Source organism: Akebia trifoliata, chromosome 16 (assembly GCF_017979445.1).
Source record: "Akebia trifoliata isolate Shusen 1 chromosome 16, ASM1797944v1, whole genome shotgun sequence".
NCBI classification, from domain to species: Eukaryota; Viridiplantae; Streptophyta; class Magnoliopsida; order Ranunculales; family Lardizabalaceae; genus Akebia; species Akebia trifoliata.
This window is the reverse complement of record NC_141390.1, coordinates 22,818,160-22,839,672: the sequence shown is the minus strand read 5'-3', so window position 1 is coordinate 22,839,672 and position 21,513 is coordinate 22,818,160. Positions and strand designations below refer to the sequence as shown.

General features: G+C 32.4%; 1 protein-coding gene and 1 pseudogene across 3 annotated transcripts in view; both read right to left on the bottom strand.

Annotated features, from left to right (window-relative positions):
* The window catches only part of LOC147382914 (uncharacterized), a 25,874-nt pseudogene extending 13,122 nt beyond the window's left edge, over positions 1–12,752 (bottom strand).
* The window catches only part of LOC147382913 (uncharacterized), a 23,149-nt gene continuing 13,921 nt past the window's right edge, over positions 12,286–21,513 (bottom strand). For all 3 annotated transcript variants that reach the window (XM_086427896.1, XM_086427897.1, XM_086427895.1), the window contains exons 9-26: positions 20,579–20,702; positions 20,150–20,330; positions 19,434–19,462; positions 19,043–19,191; positions 18,835–18,937; positions 17,543–17,635; positions 17,377–17,432; positions 17,149–17,272; positions 16,870–16,932; positions 16,685–16,744; positions 16,428–16,589; positions 16,205–16,278; positions 16,027–16,120; positions 14,454–14,590; positions 14,268–14,348; positions 14,010–14,115; positions 12,725–12,840; positions 12,286–12,619 (exon numbers count right to left, since the gene is read on the bottom strand). In XM_086427896.1, coding sequence (XP_086284022.1) covers positions 12,769–12,840; positions 14,010–14,115; positions 14,268–14,348; positions 14,454–14,590; positions 16,027–16,120; positions 16,205–16,278; positions 16,428–16,589; positions 16,685–16,744; positions 16,870–16,932; positions 17,149–17,272; positions 17,377–17,432; positions 17,543–17,635; positions 18,835–18,937; positions 19,043–19,191; positions 19,434–19,462; positions 20,150–20,330; positions 20,579–20,702 — 1,708 coding nt within the window. In that variant the 3' untranslated portion in view covers positions 12,286–12,619; positions 12,725–12,768. The remainder of the gene's footprint in view (positions 12,620–12,724; positions 12,841–14,009; positions 14,116–14,267; positions 14,349–14,453; positions 14,591–16,026; positions 16,121–16,204; positions 16,279–16,427; positions 16,590–16,684; positions 16,745–16,869; positions 16,933–17,148; positions 17,273–17,376; positions 17,433–17,542; positions 17,636–18,834; positions 18,938–19,042; positions 19,192–19,433; positions 19,463–20,149; positions 20,331–20,578; positions 20,703–21,513) is intronic.

Below are 21,513 nucleotides of genomic sequence, written 5' to 3'. Positions count from 1 at the left end.
GGTTATAATAAATATTCAAGTTGAAAGAGCCTATGGGTGTAGGATGTGGAAAGATAATTACAAGACTATATGGGAGTGTCAAAGAAGAATTGCACTTAAGGTTGGGAAGGAAACTAGAATAAGATTTTGGGAGGATCGTTGTTATGGAGTTTTAACCTTAGATCACAGTTCCCAAACCATTCACAATATTTCATAAGAAAGAGGATATACTTAAGGACCCCATGATTCAATTTGAAGATCAAACTTCATGAGCTCTAGAGTTTAGAAGAAGGTTTAATGATTAGGAGCTTCAAGGGGTAGCTAGTCTAATTGAATGTGTATCTAAGATACATATTGACTCTTCGGTGGAGGACATTCGGTGTAGGAACATTCTTTTTCTGTAAAAACTTTTCAACTCCATGGTTCTCAATCATCTCTCATCATTTCCAGTCATTGTTGTTTGGAGCCCAAAAGCCCCTCCATGACATTTTTTTTCATTTGGTTAGTTGTGCTTGAAAAAATTCTAACCTCGGATAACCTTATTCATAGAGTTATTCAGAATTGTGTGGTGTGCTCCATCTTTACCATTAACTTTATTCAAAATTGGATGTTCAAAAGAATCTCTCACAGGAAAAGAATTATTTGGTCCTTGACCCCTTTCATCGTTTGTTGGGGAATCTAAGTAGAGCAGAACAATGGGGATTTTCAAGGGAAAGAGCATTCATTGCAAGTGGTCATATTGGCCTACTATCTTTCTCTTTTGCGTCTTAAATAAAATTTATACCTATCAAAACAAAATTCAAGTTGAAGGTCCTAAAAAAGTAAGAGGAAGGCCAAAAGAACGTGAATGAAGATAATACAAGCATATACAAACTCACTGTCAATAACATAAGACTTGGATTTGGATAGAGTAGAATGTAAGAATGAGATTCCTATAGCTGATCTCAAATCTTTGAGATAAGGCTTTGTTGTTGTCCTTAGACACATATGTAAACAGAATTTCCTATTGATATTTTTTGTGATTAATTGTTTTAAAAAATGAGGGAATGTAAGAGGTATCAAACAAGTAAAAGAAATAAGAAAAAAAAAAAAAAAAGAAATAGGACCTAGTAGTAGGAACAATTATACAATCCTAACTCTAGCTTGATTTTTTCCGAAATTTTCCGGATTTTACCATAATTTTGAATTTTTCCCTTGGCAACATATTCCCGAACCCCAACTTGCTGACCATGCCCCCATGTCCTACTTTCATAAATTAGATACCCTAATGAACAAATACAGTATCCCTGATTTCAGGTTCCTACAAATTATGACTAGAAATTTCCTATGAAAGGCTAAAGTGGGGTATTTTATGCAGTCAGATAAAAGTTTTGATCAAATTTTATAACCAGATTCGGTTTTGAAATATTTACGTACTCGGATAAATTTACCATCAGTACGTGTAAAAAAAATTCTAATGAATTTGACTTTATACCCCTTTGACATTTTATTATATAACTGATATTTTAAAACTAAAGGGGTATAAATTTAAATTCATTACAAAAGCTTGTTTACACATACAATAAAATTTATTTGGGTACATAAATATTTCAAAATTGCATCTAATTACTTAACTTGACCAAAAGTTTTATACATTTATGTAATCTCACCATTGAAGATATTGACACAAAAAAAAAAACTAGACAACTCAAGGAAAAGAAAAGAATGTACCTGTAGATGTATTGAAAAGCATCAAGTACTCTTGTTTCCTTAGACGTGGCTTGATTTCCTAATATACTCAAAGAATCAGGTGCATGAACAGAAATTATACACCCATCACATTTCTTGTGTACCATCTATGCCCGATACAGTGCAACCTGCCAAATTAAATTCATTCTCTAGTTATTTAGATATTTTATTATGAAATACAATTTTATGAAGATACAACCTCCATTTTCAAGGGCTTCCCAAATGATCCTTCAATAAAATGTATGTTTATTATAAGTGATTTAGGCTTTAGGGGGTATGGGGTATTTATAACTGCTCCAAAGGTAAAGTTTTTATATTAGTTTGGGATGGGAAACTGATATTCTTTTAGTAAAAGGTGCGAATTTTATGTTTTTAATATCAGGTAATGTTTAAATATGTCTTGGGAAGATTTTCAATTGATTTTAGCGAGTTCAACTCATGAAACAAGTTGGGTGGCAACTGGCAGTGTAATTCAAGGGACTGAAAGAGTTTAAGGTTGCTGAATGCACCCCGTCCTTAGGCTATCTCGAGTGATTTTGGGTGTTTTGGGTCTAGAAATCCGTTTTGGCTCTAAAAAGTCCCAAAAGACTCCAGAAAAGGTTCTCTATATGGTTTTGGGAATGCTAAAGGTATTTTGAGGTAGGTTTTGGTTTGATAGGGGTATTTTGATCATTTTGGCTAAAAATGTGGAATTTTGTGGAAAATTGTGTTTTGGGTCTAGTATGATGTTTTTTCTACATGGAAATGGGCTGTTAGGTGTGAAAACACCTTCAATGTTACAGGATTGCTTCTGAAAATACTTAAGAAGATCTTCGAATATTCTACACCACTAGAAGCAACATGAGGTGTGAGAAGTTGTCAAGTCAAGTTAGTACAAAATGGGGGTGTCTACACGATTAGGATGGGATTTTGAACTCATTATGACCCACCCCAATTCCCTTTCTATTTAGGGAATCCATTTATGATTGACTCAATTGCTTGCCTTGGCTTGCAGTGAATCATCCACAACACTCCTAATAATCATTCTCAGTAATCCCTGACCCAACTCTTTCCACCCTATGGAGTCTTGCCCTTTTAGTTCCTTCACCAAACTGTTTTGGCCTTTCTTGATCCCAGAGACTCTCACAAATCTACCCAATATAACTGATGATCAAAACATCAATAGGAAACTATTATGATATTAATACACAATCTAGCATCAATGCGCACTTGATTGAGAGAATATACCATAGAGTGCAACGAAAAATTAATTTTTTTGCATAAAGTAGGTTTTATGAGAACATTTTAAAATCCTATGTGTGGAAACAGGGGTGGGGTCGGGATTTTCTTGTGGGGGTTCTAGAGATTGAAGATGACTTGTTTTGGGGAGAAACTTCAAAGGTTTTTTATTAGATCGTGAAGAAAATGGCATTTATTCACTTTTGACTACTATACGAGAGAAGATCCAAGTCAAAATGACAATGTCTTCTGTTTAAAAATATATAGACATCTCATATTCATCAAAATGCCAGCGGCCCTCTTGACCTTAGTTTTCTACAACAAACTAATGCAAACTGACCTCATTACCCTCATCTTCAACATGAAACCAAAAACCCTTTGGCTTCTATTCACAAAATCAGGCCTCTTCAACCTCTTTGGGTAAAATTTAGTTTTCAACTTTAAGAATAATCTACTTTTAAAATATAAGAACAAAGTAGGATTTTTTTTAGTAGAAGATGATGAGATTTTTAATTTTGATGGTAAATTCTAGGGTTTTCTACAAGAGATTTAGGTGATGTTCAAAACGATGGATAGCAAGTGAAGTTAAATTAATTAAAATCAAGAACAAGGTAAAGGGTATGAAAATTTTCAATTTTTTGTTACAAGTTGAAAATAAGGATGTCTAGGTTTATTTGTTAATCTAGAAAAGAGGAACAAGATCATATGGGGGGCATTCCATTAGCCAAATATCCATATAGGGGTGCCTAAATCACCCAAAAACTTTTTGAAAATGTGGGGGCCAACTGCTCCCCCAACCCATCTCCATCCCTTCCTGGCTATGCCCTGCCCCTATGTGAAACCATTTTGACAAATCATGCAACATTGTTTTCTAAATTTTTTGTCTATGAATTACAATGTCATAACTCCGATTCAAAACTTAAAGCCTCGAGCATTAATTAGAAAAGCATTAAAATGATTATTGTGACAATCTTTTAGTGTAGTGTGGTATTCAGCTTTCATATCTTTACAAAAAACATAATCAATTTTATTTTTGGTAGGCATGAACATAATCAAAATAATATATATTGCTGGAAGCCAGGAACTATAAAGCACAATTGAGTGGTGATCCCTTTTTGAGATGATAAAGTCTATTTATGTATCCAAATCCTGAAATCCATGCATTCGATTTTTTTAATAGCTCCATCCATGACAAGATTTAAAAGTAAAGACAAATTGTGACAATTTTCAAAACTTAATCTTGATTCCTTGTAAGACACACTTGAAGAAAGCCAGTTTTACAATGGGAAGCCATGTATCACCAAGAAGAACCCAATACCATAATGTGTTTCCATGAATGTATCCTTATATATTTCTCCTAGAAAAAAATTGCTTAATTACCTTCATCATATGTTGAAACAGACTGTACTGCACAACCAGTTCTTATTTGACAACCTCTGGTCTCCAGCTCTTCTCTAACCTGTTTGTTTAATTACCAATTATCACAATTATTTTGTGGGTGATTATAGAACAGCCACTCCACTAATGGTGTAAAATGAAAAGATAAAGCTGTACCTTATTGATGTAAGTATGTGAATGTCGTTTAACGGTAGAAGAACTAAATTTGGACACTATCATTTTAAAATGCTTGGAGGACATAAGCCATCAGCCTAGATGAGAACAAGATTTGAGAGATCGATAGGACCAATTAAGTTTCTTGCATTTCATAGTTAAATCTTGGGAGAAGTTTCTTGCATTTCTTAGACAAGTCTTTGAAGTACATATCTTCACTTGGGGAAGGATTTCTTTGGACTTTTGGGGATCACTTAAGTGGTTGTAATTTGTAAGGGATAGGAGAGACATTATGTGCCAGTCCTCAAATGTGGGTAGTGTTGCAGAAAAACTCCCTTAGATCGATCAAGATTGATAAACTACGAAGATTCAAAGCAGAGAAAACAAAACACAAGAGATCTACGTGGTTTGGCAAGATTGCCTACGTCCATGGGCAGCGATAATAATTCTCTCTTGATGACAATTGCAAAAATACAATACAAATTTTAGGGTTTCTGAACTTGGAATATATATGGCGTCCTAGGGCGAAACACCCATTTTCTAAAGACGAAAATGCCCCCAAACCCCCGCACCCCCGGCTCAAGATACAGCCAAAAAATAACACAATTTAGGGCCATAAACCAACATATAGATGAAGGTCGAGAAAAATACTATAAATAGTACCAAGTAGGGGATATCTAGGCAGAAAATTTGGATTTTGAGAATTTTGTTTAGACTTAGGCTCATGTAAACCACCTTTTTGTGGTGAAATGAAAACTCTCTTCCTTAAATTTCTCTTTATTTCTGTAAGTTCTTGTTCCCAACCTCATCACATCGGAAGGTAGATAAAAGGGAAATATACCTGAAGTAGATGGTGGTTACGGCAGAATGAAAGTACAGAAAAAGCCGAAAAGCTCATTACTCCTTCCAAAGGACACGACCAGCTTGAAGCACAAATTGGAATCTATAGGATTTCATTATCAAGACACCGATATGGTAAGTAAAAGAATAAAGTATAAAACCACTTGTAACAGTATGTATAGTCCATTAATGAATGCTTAAGAATCTAATAAGATATGACACATCAGAAATCTTACAATATAAGCCTCTTGAAATAATTCAGAATAACCATGTGACTTGATGAAATGCCCCAAGGTTTCATTGCGATCAATGTCAGGGTTGCTCTCAAGATATTCAAGGTACCTGATTATTATAGAAATATAGTCAAAGAGACTCCAATGAAAAAATTTACCAAAGAAATGAAAGTTAATTCAATGGAGAGACGAGGAAGAGTTACAAATCCATTACAACATAGCTAATATATGGCTAACTAACATAACGTGAGATATTCTCATGGTTGGATGGATGATTATGTATTCACCATGGTGTAGTGGATTGAAACCTCTGATGGTAACATAGTATTTCTAGTATGCAAAAGTCTTGCAATTAGCTTTACTGGGGTAAGCTATGAACCATTTAGATAGTTAACATTTCTTGTAACACAATTTAGATTGAAACCTATGATTCTATCCCGAGAGAATGACGGATGAACTCGCCAATAAATAGTGTCAGCATCACCAAGCACACGCCCTGACATGCTGACGTGCAACAACGTCACCCTGACATGCTGACAAATGCTCCTGTCACCCTAATAGGGGGCCGGTTGGACTCATTGCAAAAACATCATGCTTCCCCATTTGACACATTTCAGAATTATACACATCTAGTTATCTCAAATTCTATAAGTAAGAAGTCATTTGAAAAATAAAAGTACGCAATCTTTTTATTCTTACGTCTTTACTTTGTTTGAATTTTGACTGACTTGATCATCAGAATGCAATAACAAATCTGCATTGGTAAAGCAAGGAGCAATCAACCCCAATTGATTGAAGAAAGTTCCATGGACTGAAGTGATGCAAAGATGAGAGTGGAGATGACACGACAATGGAGGAAGCAAAAAACAAGGGTTGATGGAGGCAGATTGTGCAAAGCAGAGGATTCTAGGATTGTGTACTACTTTTGTAATTGTAACACAATATGTGTGTAACAAAAGTTGAGGCACAAATATTGATTCCATGTTCAAGATTGATAGGCTCCTGGAAAGTTGAGTCAGAATTTCATAAGGAGGTTTAGGGAAGTTGTGCAGCCAAACTCATGTTATATGAGTGGTTGATCAAAAGCAGGCTGAATAGTATGGAGGATTTGATGGTCTAGGGCAAGAAATATGGCAAGCACGAGAACAATAAGAAGAACCAAGCCTACTGGAAGAGGAATCAAGACATGGTACTTGCAAGAGACACAAGAAGAGAGGACAAGATTACTGGTCAAATTGCATGTTTCGGAGGTTAGAGCAACAGGGAGACCAACGACTACTTTTTGTGTGAAATATTATCGTTAATGATGGTTTTCTTTTTATTTTTTCAAGGGTTCTAACCTATAACGATTAAAACAATTTGAATAAAGAAAAATTACGTGATTATGCATATATCAAGGCAAATGATCTATGGTTATGAGATGGGGACATTAAGGGTGTGTGTCAGAGGAGAGCATCAAAAAATCATTATACATTTTGATAAGTCTATGGTAAAAATACACACCCATCATAGAACCGTAGATCATTTGCCTCAGATACAGGAAAAAGATTTATGATTATGCGTATCTCAAGAAAATGATCTATAATTTTGTGATGAGGGCATATGTCAAAGGAGGCCTCAAAAAATCATTGTTCATATTTGTATCCTTGTGATTGTTTGTAATTTATTTCATAAATATTATTTAATGTGAGATTTGAAGAAAATGTTTTAATGCTAATATTAATGCCTTATTCCTCTCAAAAAATATGTTGATAGTCAAACTTTCTTTTAGTATCATACAATATATAATTTGGAAACACCTTATAATATATAATTTGGAAACACCTTATAATATAGATATTCAATTAGTTTTTTTTTTACTAAAATTTATTGGAAACTTAGAATAATTGTCTAATGTATTATATATATATATATCTATATATATATATATATATATATATATATATATATATATATATATAGATATATATATATATATATATATATATATATATATATATATATATAGATATATATACTATAGTTCACCTGTCTCATTAGTTCATGGGGTAAAAGCAAAAATAAATAAAATTGAAGTAGGCAGTGACAATTTTAACATGATTTACGAACACGACACGAAATTAGTGGATTTAAGTCAAGTCTAATTAAATTTTGGATATTATTGAATTTTTTTAAAGTTAAAAGGATAAAAGATGAAAAATAATAAAAGAGGTAAAAGATGAATTATAGTAAAATTATAGGAGCTGAAATATAAAAGAAATAAAGTGCATCCTACAAAACTATTACTTGATAAGAGGGTTAAGGAAATAAAAGTAAAAAAATAAAGTTGAAAAAATATTATTAAAAAAAATTGAGGTTAAAAGGGTAAAAGATGGAAAATAATAAAATAGTTTAAAAGGTATAAAATAGGAAATATAATAAAGTTAGAGGAATGAAAATAAAGTTGAGGATAAACAATCACAGTTTGAAATATTAGAGGAAACTAAATTAAAACTATTTTAAGATAAACAATAGTAGAAATTACAATATAAGGAATTAGATCAGTCAACTCCACCAAAACAAGTTATTTTATCAATTTATTTGTTTACTTTCTATCTTGATCAAATTAACAAAACTAATGTTATTGGATCGAAAGATGAAATCTGTTAATCTAAATAATAGTCCTAAATCATATGATGATATTTAATAAGACGAAATCAAAGGTCAAATATCAAATTTCTAACAAAGCATAGTTTAACTTGAACGTATTTAAGATTAAACTATCAAAATCACAAGAATAAACATTCTATTCAATGATCACTACTTAAGAAATCGAAATCACAATAAAATATTAAAATATGATTAAAATAAATAATTATCTTAGATGATTTTATTTGGGCTTCATTTATCTCTCTAACGGAGGCCTAGCCACAGATCATTGCAAGAATAATATAAATAGAAAAAGAATAGAATAGGGAAGAAAGTAATGATCATTTATTAATTTTGAATAAAATCTGGTAGAATACTCCTTCTATTTACAAAATTTAAACAGAAAGTGAACCTAAAAACTAGAAAAATATAAGATAACTAAGAAAAGAGATATAATAGATGATCTTTTTTTTTCAAGTTATTGTCTGGCCTTTTATTTATCGAGGCTAGATTAGGGTTTCTTTAGAATTCATAATACTTTCATATTTTACAAGGACTTGAAAACCTAATGTGTTACGTTGCAAAACATGGCATCTCAATATTGCACGAATCCTGAGAGAAAGCTTGATGAAGTCACTGCACAGTTGTGCTTGTGGGCCCGTTGACTTTGGTCTTTGGTCCGTGCTTTTATCTTTAGTCTTGGATTGTAATGTGCATATTCAATAATTTTGGTTCATCCTTTTAAATCTCATGACTTTGACCTATTACACATAAATAGTCATAATTAATCCGAAAATTCACAATTTACTCAAAAAAAATAATAATTATGGACTATCAACATATTATGTATATTTACGGAATTTTATGTATTATTCAACCTTAAAGTCTTTGTAAATAGGGTTATAAAAACAACTTTCTAGGTCGTGATTAGAGAGCCAAACATTTTTTCAATGTATAGGTTATAAATTTCAAATTGGACTGATTTGTTGTGAGGATGATCTCTGTGATGAGGAGATTATCCTCACAAAAAATCAGTGCATTCCAAAACTTTTAACCCCATTAAAAGTGGTTTACAAAAATCGAACAATCCACGATTCTTCAACTTATAAACTAAGGTTAGAAATTTTAGAATAAAATAAGCTGAATTTTAGTGAGGATGATCTCTTTACTATATAGATCATCCTCACAAAAAATCAACCCATTCTAAAATGTCTAATCCCTATTTGGCACAATGTTTGGCTCTCTTTAGGGCCTCCGAATAATATTTGCATACTATAAATGATAATAATCCAATTTCAAAATTATAGAATTTAATGGTTTAATTATACTTAAAATTATAAAATATGTCTATAGAAAATATTTTAATCTAAAAATACATAATTTAAAATATTTGGAAGTTTGAAAATGTTTAGATTTAAATATTGAAAATTGAAGAGAGAATTTTGAATTCTGAAATAGGGAGAAATGATTTGTCTAATGTGTCAGAGTAATTTGAGAAAAAATGTTTTTTTTCTAAATTAAAATAAAGTAATTACTAAAAGGACTTCTACAACAATTAATTTACAAAATAAGAATCTAAGTTTAATTAAACAATAATATGAGTTAAAATACTTATTTCTATAAGTTTAGAGGGTATGAAAGTTGAGTGGGAGACGAGTAGTTTAAAAAATCTTTTGCTCCTAGCACTACCAGGATTCGCGATTGACCAATTTCATTAGCCGCGTGTATTGAGTATCCTTGAATTTACAAAATTGCCCTTGTTGGGGCGTACGTGTCACGCAGTGAACAGTTTGTGAGAAAAAATAAAAAGAGTCCTGAGTCATACTAGACTTAGTAAGATTTCAATTCTAACTCGTTGAGCACACCTTGTGTGGAATCAAAAAACAGAATATGATGCCACAGGGTAGTAGAGGACAAAATTCTATGAACTTCGAAAAAAAAAAAAATTTAATAATTTTTCATTGTTGAATTTTAATTTTAAATTTGATAATCCCTTGAAAGTTCAATAGCTATCCATTTTCAAAACCTTAGATCAAGTCCAAAAATAAATTGTCTTTTTGATTGATTGATTTATTTTTCTTTTTTATCTGAATTTTTGTATGAGAGGGCTGTGGTGTTGAATTGCTAATGTAATAATCTATTTGAGCTCAAGGACCTTAGTAAGAGTTAAAATCTTACTAAATTAGTAAAGAAAGTGCTTTTCAAAAGTCTATGAAAAAAAAACATTCTCGGTTATTTAATATTAATTAACCGTAAAAAATAATAAAAATAATTATTAAATTAAAAGTGAAATAAAATAAATGTTAGATAAGGAATCTTATAAAATAGTTGAGAGAGAAAAAAAATATGAGAATGACTAAGTGTGGGCCCATATAGGTATATTAACATCAATCAGACTAGCCTTAGTAGCTTAGTAAGATTTGAAATCTTACTAAGTGCTGTTGTGCCCGCATGGATGATCACATTGGCAATCCAACGCCACAGCTATCTAGATTTCATCGAAAATTCAGATTAAAAAATTAAAAATAAAGACTATTTTTAACTTGATCCAAGGTGTTGAGAAATGACAGATACAAAGTTCATAGAATTTTGTCCTCTATATCCATGTGGTATCATATCATGTTTCCGAATGTCACAATGTGATGCGGTCAGAAATTTCCCTTACTAAGTAAGGAAGTATTTTTCTTTTAACATAAAGGACAAAAAAAGGAAAAAAAAAATATATATATTCATTTTCATTTGAAATGAAAATTTTACCATCGCTTGGTAGCCATGGGAAAATATCTTGCGAGATCGTTTTTGTTTTGGGTAGAGATTGCAATGCAATGATTTCTTATTAAAATAAACATGAAAACAATTTCAATTTATTGGACCTCATCGAAGAATTTATTCAAATTACAAAAATAATTTGAACACTTGTTGCATTAAAATACACATAAAATAAAAAATAGAAACAAAAAAACAAAAAAACAAAAAAAAAAAATCCTTATCAAAGGTATAATAACCTACATATTGAACTTACAAAAAATACCCATCATCAAATAAATAATTTAAATTACAAATATATCTTCATTTCTTGTTACAATAACATGCATACAAATTTATAAAATAAAATTACCCTTGTGATGAGGGATATTTTTTAATAACATTGATGAGGGGTATTTTTGTAATTGTAATATATAAGTAAATATATATTTGATGAGATGTATTTTTGTGAATTCACATTGCAACAAGAACTGGAGGGCTAATTTTGTAATTTGAAATTTTCTTTGATGAAGGTTATTTTGTAATTTCAACATGCAATCTAATGTATCTTTGTGATTTTGAGTGCAAATTATTGTATTTGAAGGTATGTTTGCAATTTGATTCATTTCTTGGAAAATGGCAATTTTAGTAATTTTGATATGCATAGGTTGGAGTCGAATTATTTTGCACATGATTTTGGGTACTTTTTATGCTGTAAAATCATTTGCTGAAATTTCTTAAGAATTTATGTAATCTATGCAAGTTTTTCAAAATGCAAATCATTTGTATTTTGAAACCAAACACCCATAAAATTGATTTCAGACAAAATTCAATTGGAGATGATGTGGTTGCTATGATCGATCTATACAACCCTCAGTTTAGGGTGCAAGAACCTCATGTTTGGCTAATATTTCCTCAAAATCAACATGGTATAAGATTCAACCTAGAGGATTGGATGAGAAAAAATGGAAACTAGTTTGGAAGATTTTGCTTAGAGAATGTCCCATTGACGAGATCCGAAAGCAAAGAAACATCCAATTAGCCTAAAAAATGTGTCTCATGTGGGATTGAGAATGAAACCTTGAAGCACTTGTTTTTTTTTTTCTAGCAATTTCTCTATATGCTGGTTTGTGGTGATGTCTTGAGTATCTTTGATTGTGTCATCCAAATGGCTTTATCTATGTCAAACATTTTCCAAACGAGTGAAATCTAAAAGAAAATAAATAAATAAAGTTGGGTTATTGGCTAAAGCTGTCCCACATGTTGCAATGTCGGTTCTTTGGAATATCAGAAATAGCGTCATCTTTGAAAATGAAAAAACCATTCCATCCGGCAGTATCGCTTTGCATTTGACACATAAACCTAAGGCAAGTCTGCTTATGCGCTTACTTGGATCAAAGAAGAATAGTACAAGAAAGAACACTCGGTGTTTAAATTTCAAACCCAAACCTTGAAACCCACCCTAGTACATCACTCTCTCTGCCTCTCTCAAGCCCTAGAGAAAGAATTCCCACAAAAATAGAGTTAAACTCATCTTACAGCTGGGATAAAAGACACAAATAACAAGCTTTGATCCTTGTCGAACGACTAAATAAATTTAAATGTAACATTGTTAAAGGAACCGACCGCAGCAAACACAGTCGATGAATGTTTCACATATCCAATTTCCCTTGCAACAAATGAAGCAGAAAACATTGCTACAATACAGTCAAACCATACAATTAAAAGAGAACAATTTTTTTTTTTTTTAAATTAGTGGAGATAAAACAATGCTATAGATAAACAAGAATAAATACTGTTACCTTGCTCAAATGATAAGGCTTCCTCCATCTTCAGAGGAAAAAAATCAATATGCTGAAGGGACACCTTTGTATGGATCGCCGAATGCAGAAAGATTGCCAGGACGTGAGAATACAATCTACACCATGATGAGAAGTCAAATATTTGTGTGAAGTTCAGGCACGTACTGCAAAACTAATATACAAATGGATCTTAAAATGTAAGTTGGATTTGATTCAACTAAGATGTGAAAGTGATCGAGAAATTTTTTGACGAGAAATATGTTAAAAGAAGTGAATGCCACATTACTCATCTGTATCCTGCAAATAGAGTGAGTTCTTAAACTCAATTAATTCAGAACTATATCCTAATGTATCTTCCTATATAAAATCATTAAAAAAATCTTTTAAAAAATATTTCTTTAAAAAAAAATATCAAAATCATACATCGTTGCTCAATCAGTCTACGAAGGAAGAAGAAAGAAAGAATTAGTAGGATCCATTCCACGGCAGCTGCATTACTTCATTGTTAACTTACGAGAATGGTCATGCATTTTTTTTTTATTGTTCTTATGGGGGTATGTACATAGTTTCCATGGGCATGATTTAAAATATCGGAATGTATCAATCGATAAGTATTGGTATTGGCCAAGACCAATACGAAACATTGAATGTTTCAGGAATGTATCAGGTTCGTATCAGAATGTATCAGTTTGTATCGAAGGTATCGGCCAATACCGTATCAGTTTTTTCATTAACCGAAACTTTCAATCGATATGATATTTTAAACCATGGTCATAGGTCACATATGTGTTTTTCAATCATTAAATCGCATATGCTACCATGACATATTCAATTTAATAACCCTTGGTCTTTATACCATGGCATACTAATGTGATTTATATGCACTATGTGATCACTTATGCTCCCAGTGTTCAAACACTAAATTTTTTATAGGGTTTTAAATCGTTTACATGTATAATTAGAATATTTTTTATGCAGTATGCAATTGCAAATGTAATCTAGTCTTATGTAACATGAATTCCAAAAAATCCCACTCTAACTAGTAATGTATCAAATGATAAGAATTAGCATAAATTCTATTTCCCATTTATTGAGAGCTGCGGTATAGTCTAGTTCTATCACTTCTTAAATTCAGGGCTGGTTTGCATTGTCGAATTTCAACTATACACTAATTTCAATAACATGCATTTCTTTTAGCACAAGAGAGAGAACACACAATCCAGTAGTTTTCAACCAAGAGGCAACAGAAATTCCAAGAAAGCAATTATGCTAATCCAGATAATACCTGATAATTTCCGAGAGTACGTGTTTTAAAACCAGCTGCACAATAGACAAAATAATATTCCCATGTCCTGATGAACTTCTCATCGAATCCCAGTGCAAGTATTTTACTGGAATCCAAGAAGTAACACAATATCAGAATCCAAGGATAAACATAGATTTTTATGAGATGACATGCAATATTTGAATCTAAAAAGAATATGGAAATTTCTTTATGTGTAGACCTTGTGTCCTCAAATTAAACTATTTGTATTCTTTGTACCTCTGTTTTGCCATGAAATTATTCCTCCAATACCTCAGCGTTTGGTAGTAATGTATTCCTATATTTTCCAGATGCTCCACACTGCATTAACGATACTTTCACATAATGTTGAATTTCCAAAATTAAAAAAAAATAAAAAGAAGATGATATAAATGTAATAATAGTGGTGATCCTTCAAATTTTTACCAAAGTCTAGACGCAGCAGCCATAGAGGATGTTAGTCTACTCAATGACGGAAGGCACCCACCAGGGAAAATGTATTCTTTTATAAAATCTGAGCTTTGCCTGTATTCATCATATCTTTCATCTGGTATCGATATGAACTGTAGAAATCCACAACAGCCAGCCATTAGCAACACTTGGAAAGTAAAAATAATGAAGGGCATCGAACTATTATGAAGAACTTCTTAATAAACAGTTTAGAACCAAAATAAAGATGCATCAAAGAATGTTCCTTGATTAGCTTAAAAAAAATTCAAAGGGTGTTCCTTCAACAGAAGTATATTGGTGCAGAAGAGACAGGCTTTACATTTTGAATGAAAATAAAGTTCTAAGCAAACACCAGTAGAATCAATGCTTGTATTATTCAAACCAAATAATTATAATTCATAATCACTATAGTACCATAACTAATCCCTTCTGAAAATAAATAAAAATTTATTTTGGTTGCATATATCTAGGTGTGATCAGTCCAAAAAAAAAAAAAAAAACAGATGAATGTGGTTCTCAATGACTCAAATGTTTTGAACTTCCAACAGGAGGTGCATCATGCTTATGCCCCAAGGTGCGGTGTAGGGTCCTAGCCTTGAGGATAAAGCCACTAGTTACATCTCACTTTGCCGAGGTTTGAGGCATCAGAGAAGCTTAAAACTCTGTAGGCACATACATGGGTCAATCACATATACAAATAGTATTCTTTCTAAAAATCTCATTAATTGACAAGATACACTTTCTACGTATCTTTATGACACCTTCTCATGTATACTAGTAAATTATGTGTACATGCTGTTAGACTTGGGATAATTTCATCTAAAAGTGTTTCCAACTACCTAGGTCTATTTAGTCATTGAGAAACAAAAAATTGATATAGAACAATTTTTTTAAAAACTTGAGCTTTATTAGCGAAATATTCCTAATATAAAAAAAAATGATAGGTACCAAAATTTTAATAACATGAGCTTGATGCATGAAATATTCCTAAGCTTCAAACCAATGGGCCCTCAAATAAGTTTGCAAACCACCATGATTGTCACACCACTACGTTTGTTAAAAATATGCCTCGTCATTGGTTGGGTCACAAATCAAAAGTAATAGAAGCCTTGAAACATCACACAGTAATTAGCTAGGGTTTTAAAATCTTACCACATATGTACGATTTTTTAAGCTAAATTGTCTTAAAAAAAGAGCTAAATAGTTTTTCATATCTGTAATCACTTACTGATTTTTATTTTTATTTTATCTTTTATGGATTTTTCAAAGCATTCCCCATGGCTTACTCCTTGCGTTTCAAATACAAATTGCATGTATACACATCACCCTTTCTAAAACATTGGTGGTTCTCTGATGAAAACTCATTAGTGACTGCTTGAAGAATATGTCTGATAACTGAACAACTAGTTGACAAGCAGGTCCCATGTCAGCTGGGCTTCAAGATATCAAGAACAAAGTTATCTTGCAACAACTATTCATCACCAACTATGAAGTAGCATGCCATTAAGAGCAACCATAATTAAAAAACTTCCTAGCAAAATAATGTTACCTGTAGAACTAGAAGACCATTTTCAGCCAACACTGATTCGCAACAGCCAAAGAACTCTTCCAAGTACTCATGACCTACACCTTCTATCATCTCACTGAAAAAAAAGAAGTCAGTTTTCCAACAACATTTAATTCAACTCTCTAAAAAATCTCATTTTTTATGGCAGTCAAGAATTCACCAAGATATAATCCTGTCATATTTGAGAGATTTAGGCAATTGGCGATAGTCGCATAGAAGGAACTTTATGCGGTCCTGAAAGAAGAGGTGATTCGGGTTAGACATGCATGACCAGGAATATAAGAAGAGAACATTTTGGACATAATCATCACAAACTACACTGATTTTGTACTTCTGAATGCAGTATTGCAAGAGAAGCACCCTAAGGTTCAGAAGAGAAACACCTGAAAGCCAGCTTCTTTCACTTTCATCTCTGCATAATTCAACTGCTCTTCAGATAGGGTGATGCCTGTGTATTTGCATCCTGTTTGTCTGACAACTTCTATAGCTAGGCTTCCCCAACCACAACCAATCTCAAGAATTTCATGCTTGTCATCAATTCTAGCCTAGATACACACACACACACACACACAAAATCAGAAATTCCATGCATGAATTGCATCTAAACACCATTTGATGCTATTGTTATTCAAGATCTCACTTTTTCAATCAGAAGAGACAATTTCCTTAGTTGTGCTTCCTTTAAGTCTTCATTTTCTGACTAGCAAATGATTTTACACGTGAAAGTTAGCATCATAAAACTTGGGTCTACTATATATATAAAATGGAAGATTCGAACTGCATTAATGTATTTAAAAGATAAACTCATCAGGACATGAGACGAACCTTAAATATTGCAGAGGAATACGTCATTGTTTCGTCCAAAAACAGAGCAAATAGATCATTACTCTAGAAAGACAAAAATTTAAAGACAAACAATCAAATTACTTGAAAAGAAATCAAATTAAATGCAATAATATCATAATGAATAAGATAAGGACAAGTGCATGGAGAAGAGAACAGTACACATAAATTGAAGTACTAAAGAAACCATCACTTGCAACATGAACTATATGAAGAGAAGTTAAGTACAAGGATGAAAGAACCATATGAAGAAAAGCAGACCAGATCATAATGACGGGATATGTTTCTGCGAGCCTGTGTGAGAGTATTTTTTCTTGAAACATGTTGAAAGAAGTATTTTGCAGATGCAATTCCAGCTGTAAAAAATAATGGTGTCCACCAACCCCTGAAACCAAACAAAATTGATAAATCCACATGTTCTAAATCTCAAGAGACATAGGTTTGATTGTTATAGGTAGATTTTGCAGTTAACTACTAATCGAAAAATACCTTTTATTATTATGCTTTCTAACGGAAATATTCAAGTCCCTGTTAGCAATAAAAATCTGCAGAAAATAATTAGCAAGGGAAATTTGTGGAAGTAAACATTTACCAAAGTTATTTTGACAATTGAAGCTCTATGGCAAATATGTGCATGAACAATAAATTGTTTTACCATAAATAAATTTAGAAGACCTTCCTTATCTACAAAAGAAAAATCTCCATTGATGTACGCATCAGCAAGGCCTAAATCAGCCTGCATAGCAATCTGTCAAACAAATTTTGGTGCTTCTCAGTAACATGGTGTATTCCAATGCGTATTGAAAATGTGATTTATAAATAAGTCAGCTACTCTGTCCCAGTTTGACACCCAGGCCCCGCTTGGACACTACAAATCATTTGCATTTGCAATACAAATGTTTTGCAATGCAAATGGTTTGCAGTGAAAGATTTACTATTGCTTGGCAACCATGGTGAAATCTCTTAAGATTCTGTTTTTGTGGTTGGTATTTTATTAAAAAAATTCATTGTGATTTCTTGTTAAAATAAAACATGGAAACAATTTTAACTTGTTCAACCCATGGTTTTAAAACTCGTTTAGATGTCTTGTCTCATTCATGAACGAGACCGAGTCGTCTAAGACGTGATTTTAAAAAAAAAAAGCATTAGAATTAGAACAAACCATGTCTTTGAGACAACTTGTCAACTCGTCTCATTGGTGGATGACACCGAGACAACTCGGACAAGTTGTCCCGGTCTCGGACGAGATTTAAAAACATGGTTCAACCTCATCAAAGAAATTATTCAAATTACAACTATACCCTTAGGACTTGTTACATTAACATACATATGAATTTACAAAAAATATCCCTATCAAAATGCATGGTAACCTACATATTGGAATTATAAAAATACCCATCATCAAATTACAAAAATACCTTTAGTACTTGTTACAATAACATACACATGAATTAACAAAAATACCTTCATGACGAGGGATATTTTGTAATAAAATTGATGAAGGGTATTTTTGTAATGTTATATGCAAGTAAATGTTATGAAGATGTGTATTTTTGTAAATCCGTAGGTGTTTTATTGCAGTAAGTATTGAGAGATATTTTTATAATTTAAATTTTCATTTGATAAGAGGTATTTTTGTAATTTCAATGTGCAATTTAATGTATCTAGGAGTAGGGTTATTTTAGAAAATTTATGTGCATATTGTTGTACCACGATCTAATGGTATTTTTATAATTTGATTAATTTCCTTGATAAGTTACTAATTTGGAAATGCATAGGTTGGAGTCAAATAATTTTGCGAATGATTTGAGACTTTTAGCACCGGAAATCATTTGCATTGTGTAACCAAGCACCAATAAAACTGATTTGACTAAATTATTTGCATTTGCAAATGATTTGCAGCATACCAATCTTTGAAGAAACATCGAATGTTTTTGAGGGGACTACCTTCCAATAGAACTGAGGATTGTGAACTTTCAGGACAGATTTTCGACTACATCTTTTGTTGGTTCCTTCAAAACAGAAAACTGTTCCTCCATCCTCCAACAAACTGCGGATATCCAAAAGCACCCAAAATCAAATATCTCACAATCTTTGAATACAATAAAGACTGGCCAGTGGAAGGTATATTCCCGGAGACCACGGAAAAACTTACTTTAAACAACCAGTAGTGATAAAATTTTTAAGGAACCTAGTAACGAAAAGGCGTGCTCCTGTTTCCATTAGAGAAGGAACCATATGTATTCTGTCTCTCAAAACAACACAGTTTTTCCCAAGAACACTATGTGAAGCAACCATGCCTGCCTGCAACAGAACCACATGAGTTGGGGCAGATAAGAGGAGTCTCAAAGTAATGATAGCTTTAGGTCTAACAAGTATTTAGGAATCAGCATGATTTCCTCAAGGACATCTCATTTGACAATGATTCCAAGAATAGGACACAGTAATATAGATTGTTCCAATAGAAACAAGACATCAAGGATATATTCAAGTAATAGTATTAACTTTTATAGTCACACTGATAAAGCCAGAGCAATAACCATTACCTTCAATCCATCTTCATGGAAACCATAGCCTGTAAAAAGAGTACCTTAGTAAGTAAACCAGTGTGGCTGATAGACAAAACGAAAAAAAAAATAAACAATTAATAAAAACACAACTTTTTAGAACAAAGCAATGCCAAGTGCTACGAGCTTTTAAGGATGAAGCTTCTTGTTAATTAAGGTATAGTAGCAACTCATATTCAAGGAGTGGTCCTTGGTGTTCTATTATTTGCAAATGATGACTATAGAGGGACCAAATGCAAACTAGAATTATGAACGGACACCTTAAAAGTAGAGGTTGGACTAAGATATGCTATTGGCATACAAATTTAGTAATACTATGCAAAGGGATGAGACTAGTAAAAATTGAGGGAAGATTGTAGGAATTCCCACTTTACTTTGCACTGATTAAATTTCAAGAATTTGTTTACTGCTTCATTGGTTTGGGCAATCATCTAAATATTTTAAGCATTAATTAAGAAAATAGAACTAGAATTATGAATGGACACCTTAAAAGTAGAGGTTGGACTAAGATATGCTATTGGCATACAAATTTAGTAATACTATGCAAAGGGATGAGACTAGTAAAAATTGAGGGAAGATTGTAGGAATTCCCACTTTACTTTGCACTGATTAAATTTCAAGAATTTGTTTACTGCTTCATTGGTTTGGGCAATCATCTAAATATTTTAAGCATTAATTAAGAAAATAGAACTCACCCTGGTATGCTCCACAAAACCATATTCCTCTGTTCCCTTGGATTCCGTCAAGCTCGAGAGAAGCTTTTGAGGCAGAAACTGATGGAACGGGATGACTTGTTGACCATTTAAGCAAGGTATATTCTGGTGTATGAGGTGGATTGAGAGTCACAAGGAAAGGTAGTTCGGTTTCAGCAATATTCTGCAAGTTTACAAGCTTGATAGTATTAGAGCACTTCAATTACAAGCAGAAGTTATTATGACAACCCTCTTAAAGTTCATATATATCAACATGATGAGGTTTACCAACAAACAAATAAATTACAAGGCTTGTTGAAGGGAATATTATTCGCCTACACCTACTAATGTTAGATCAATTTTATATCAAACATAAAATAACTTCAGAACGCAAATAACTTTTGAACCCACGGAAGAAGTTTCATTACAAACCTGAAGTACATTGAGCCAATATGTTAAGCATACTTTGTTGTCTGTGGCTCCAAGAAAATTCCAGGCACTCCATGCTGTTGGGTTTTGAGGCATTAGGTTTTTGTCACGATGGAGGTAAATATCACTGCCAATAAAGTATTATAGAATGATTGTGCATTTAGACTTGAAATAATAACAGGATAGAGTCGTTTGTTCATTTCTGGTCAGCTCAGTTTTATAAAGCAACAAAAAGAAAAAAAAAATTATAGGAAAGGCATCAAATCTTATAAGTTCAAGTAAAAGATAGCAATAACAAATTTCTAAGATATCCACCCAAATCACAGTAGGCAGTGCTTACATGTTTAATACTTCTGAACATCTAAGAATTACTGCATTATAAGTATACGGGTAATAGTGTTGGAAATCTGTGTGCTCACAGATATAAATTTTAAAATAATTTCCTACTGATATTGTTTGTGAATAGAAAAGGGGGACGTATAAGACTATCAAATGGGGAAAAAAGGAAAAGAGAGAAAAAGAAAGAGTGGGCGAAGGGAGAATTAGATGTCATGAGAACACTTAAGGAGCCTCCAGAAATGATGCAAACCAAAGGATAACTGGATGTACGGTACGGTCACTACATCATTCTTGGATGATAACATGTCTATTTTCAAGACCTTCAGTTATCTTTCTTTTCTTTGAGGAGTGCCATACACATGCAAACATACCTTACACAGTGAAAGGTACCCAATCACAGTCGCTAGCATTGCTCCTTTCTTTTCCTCAGAAAAGAACACTGAGCTACCTTAGGACTTCCAATAAATTCAAGTTTTTTTGTGGAATTAAAATTTATTTGAGTCTAGACTCAAGGTTAAAACAGCTCATTTAGTATCTCCTCCCATTGCAGTCTAGAAAATATTATTGGTATGAATTAATTCTACCTAAAGTGGCTAACA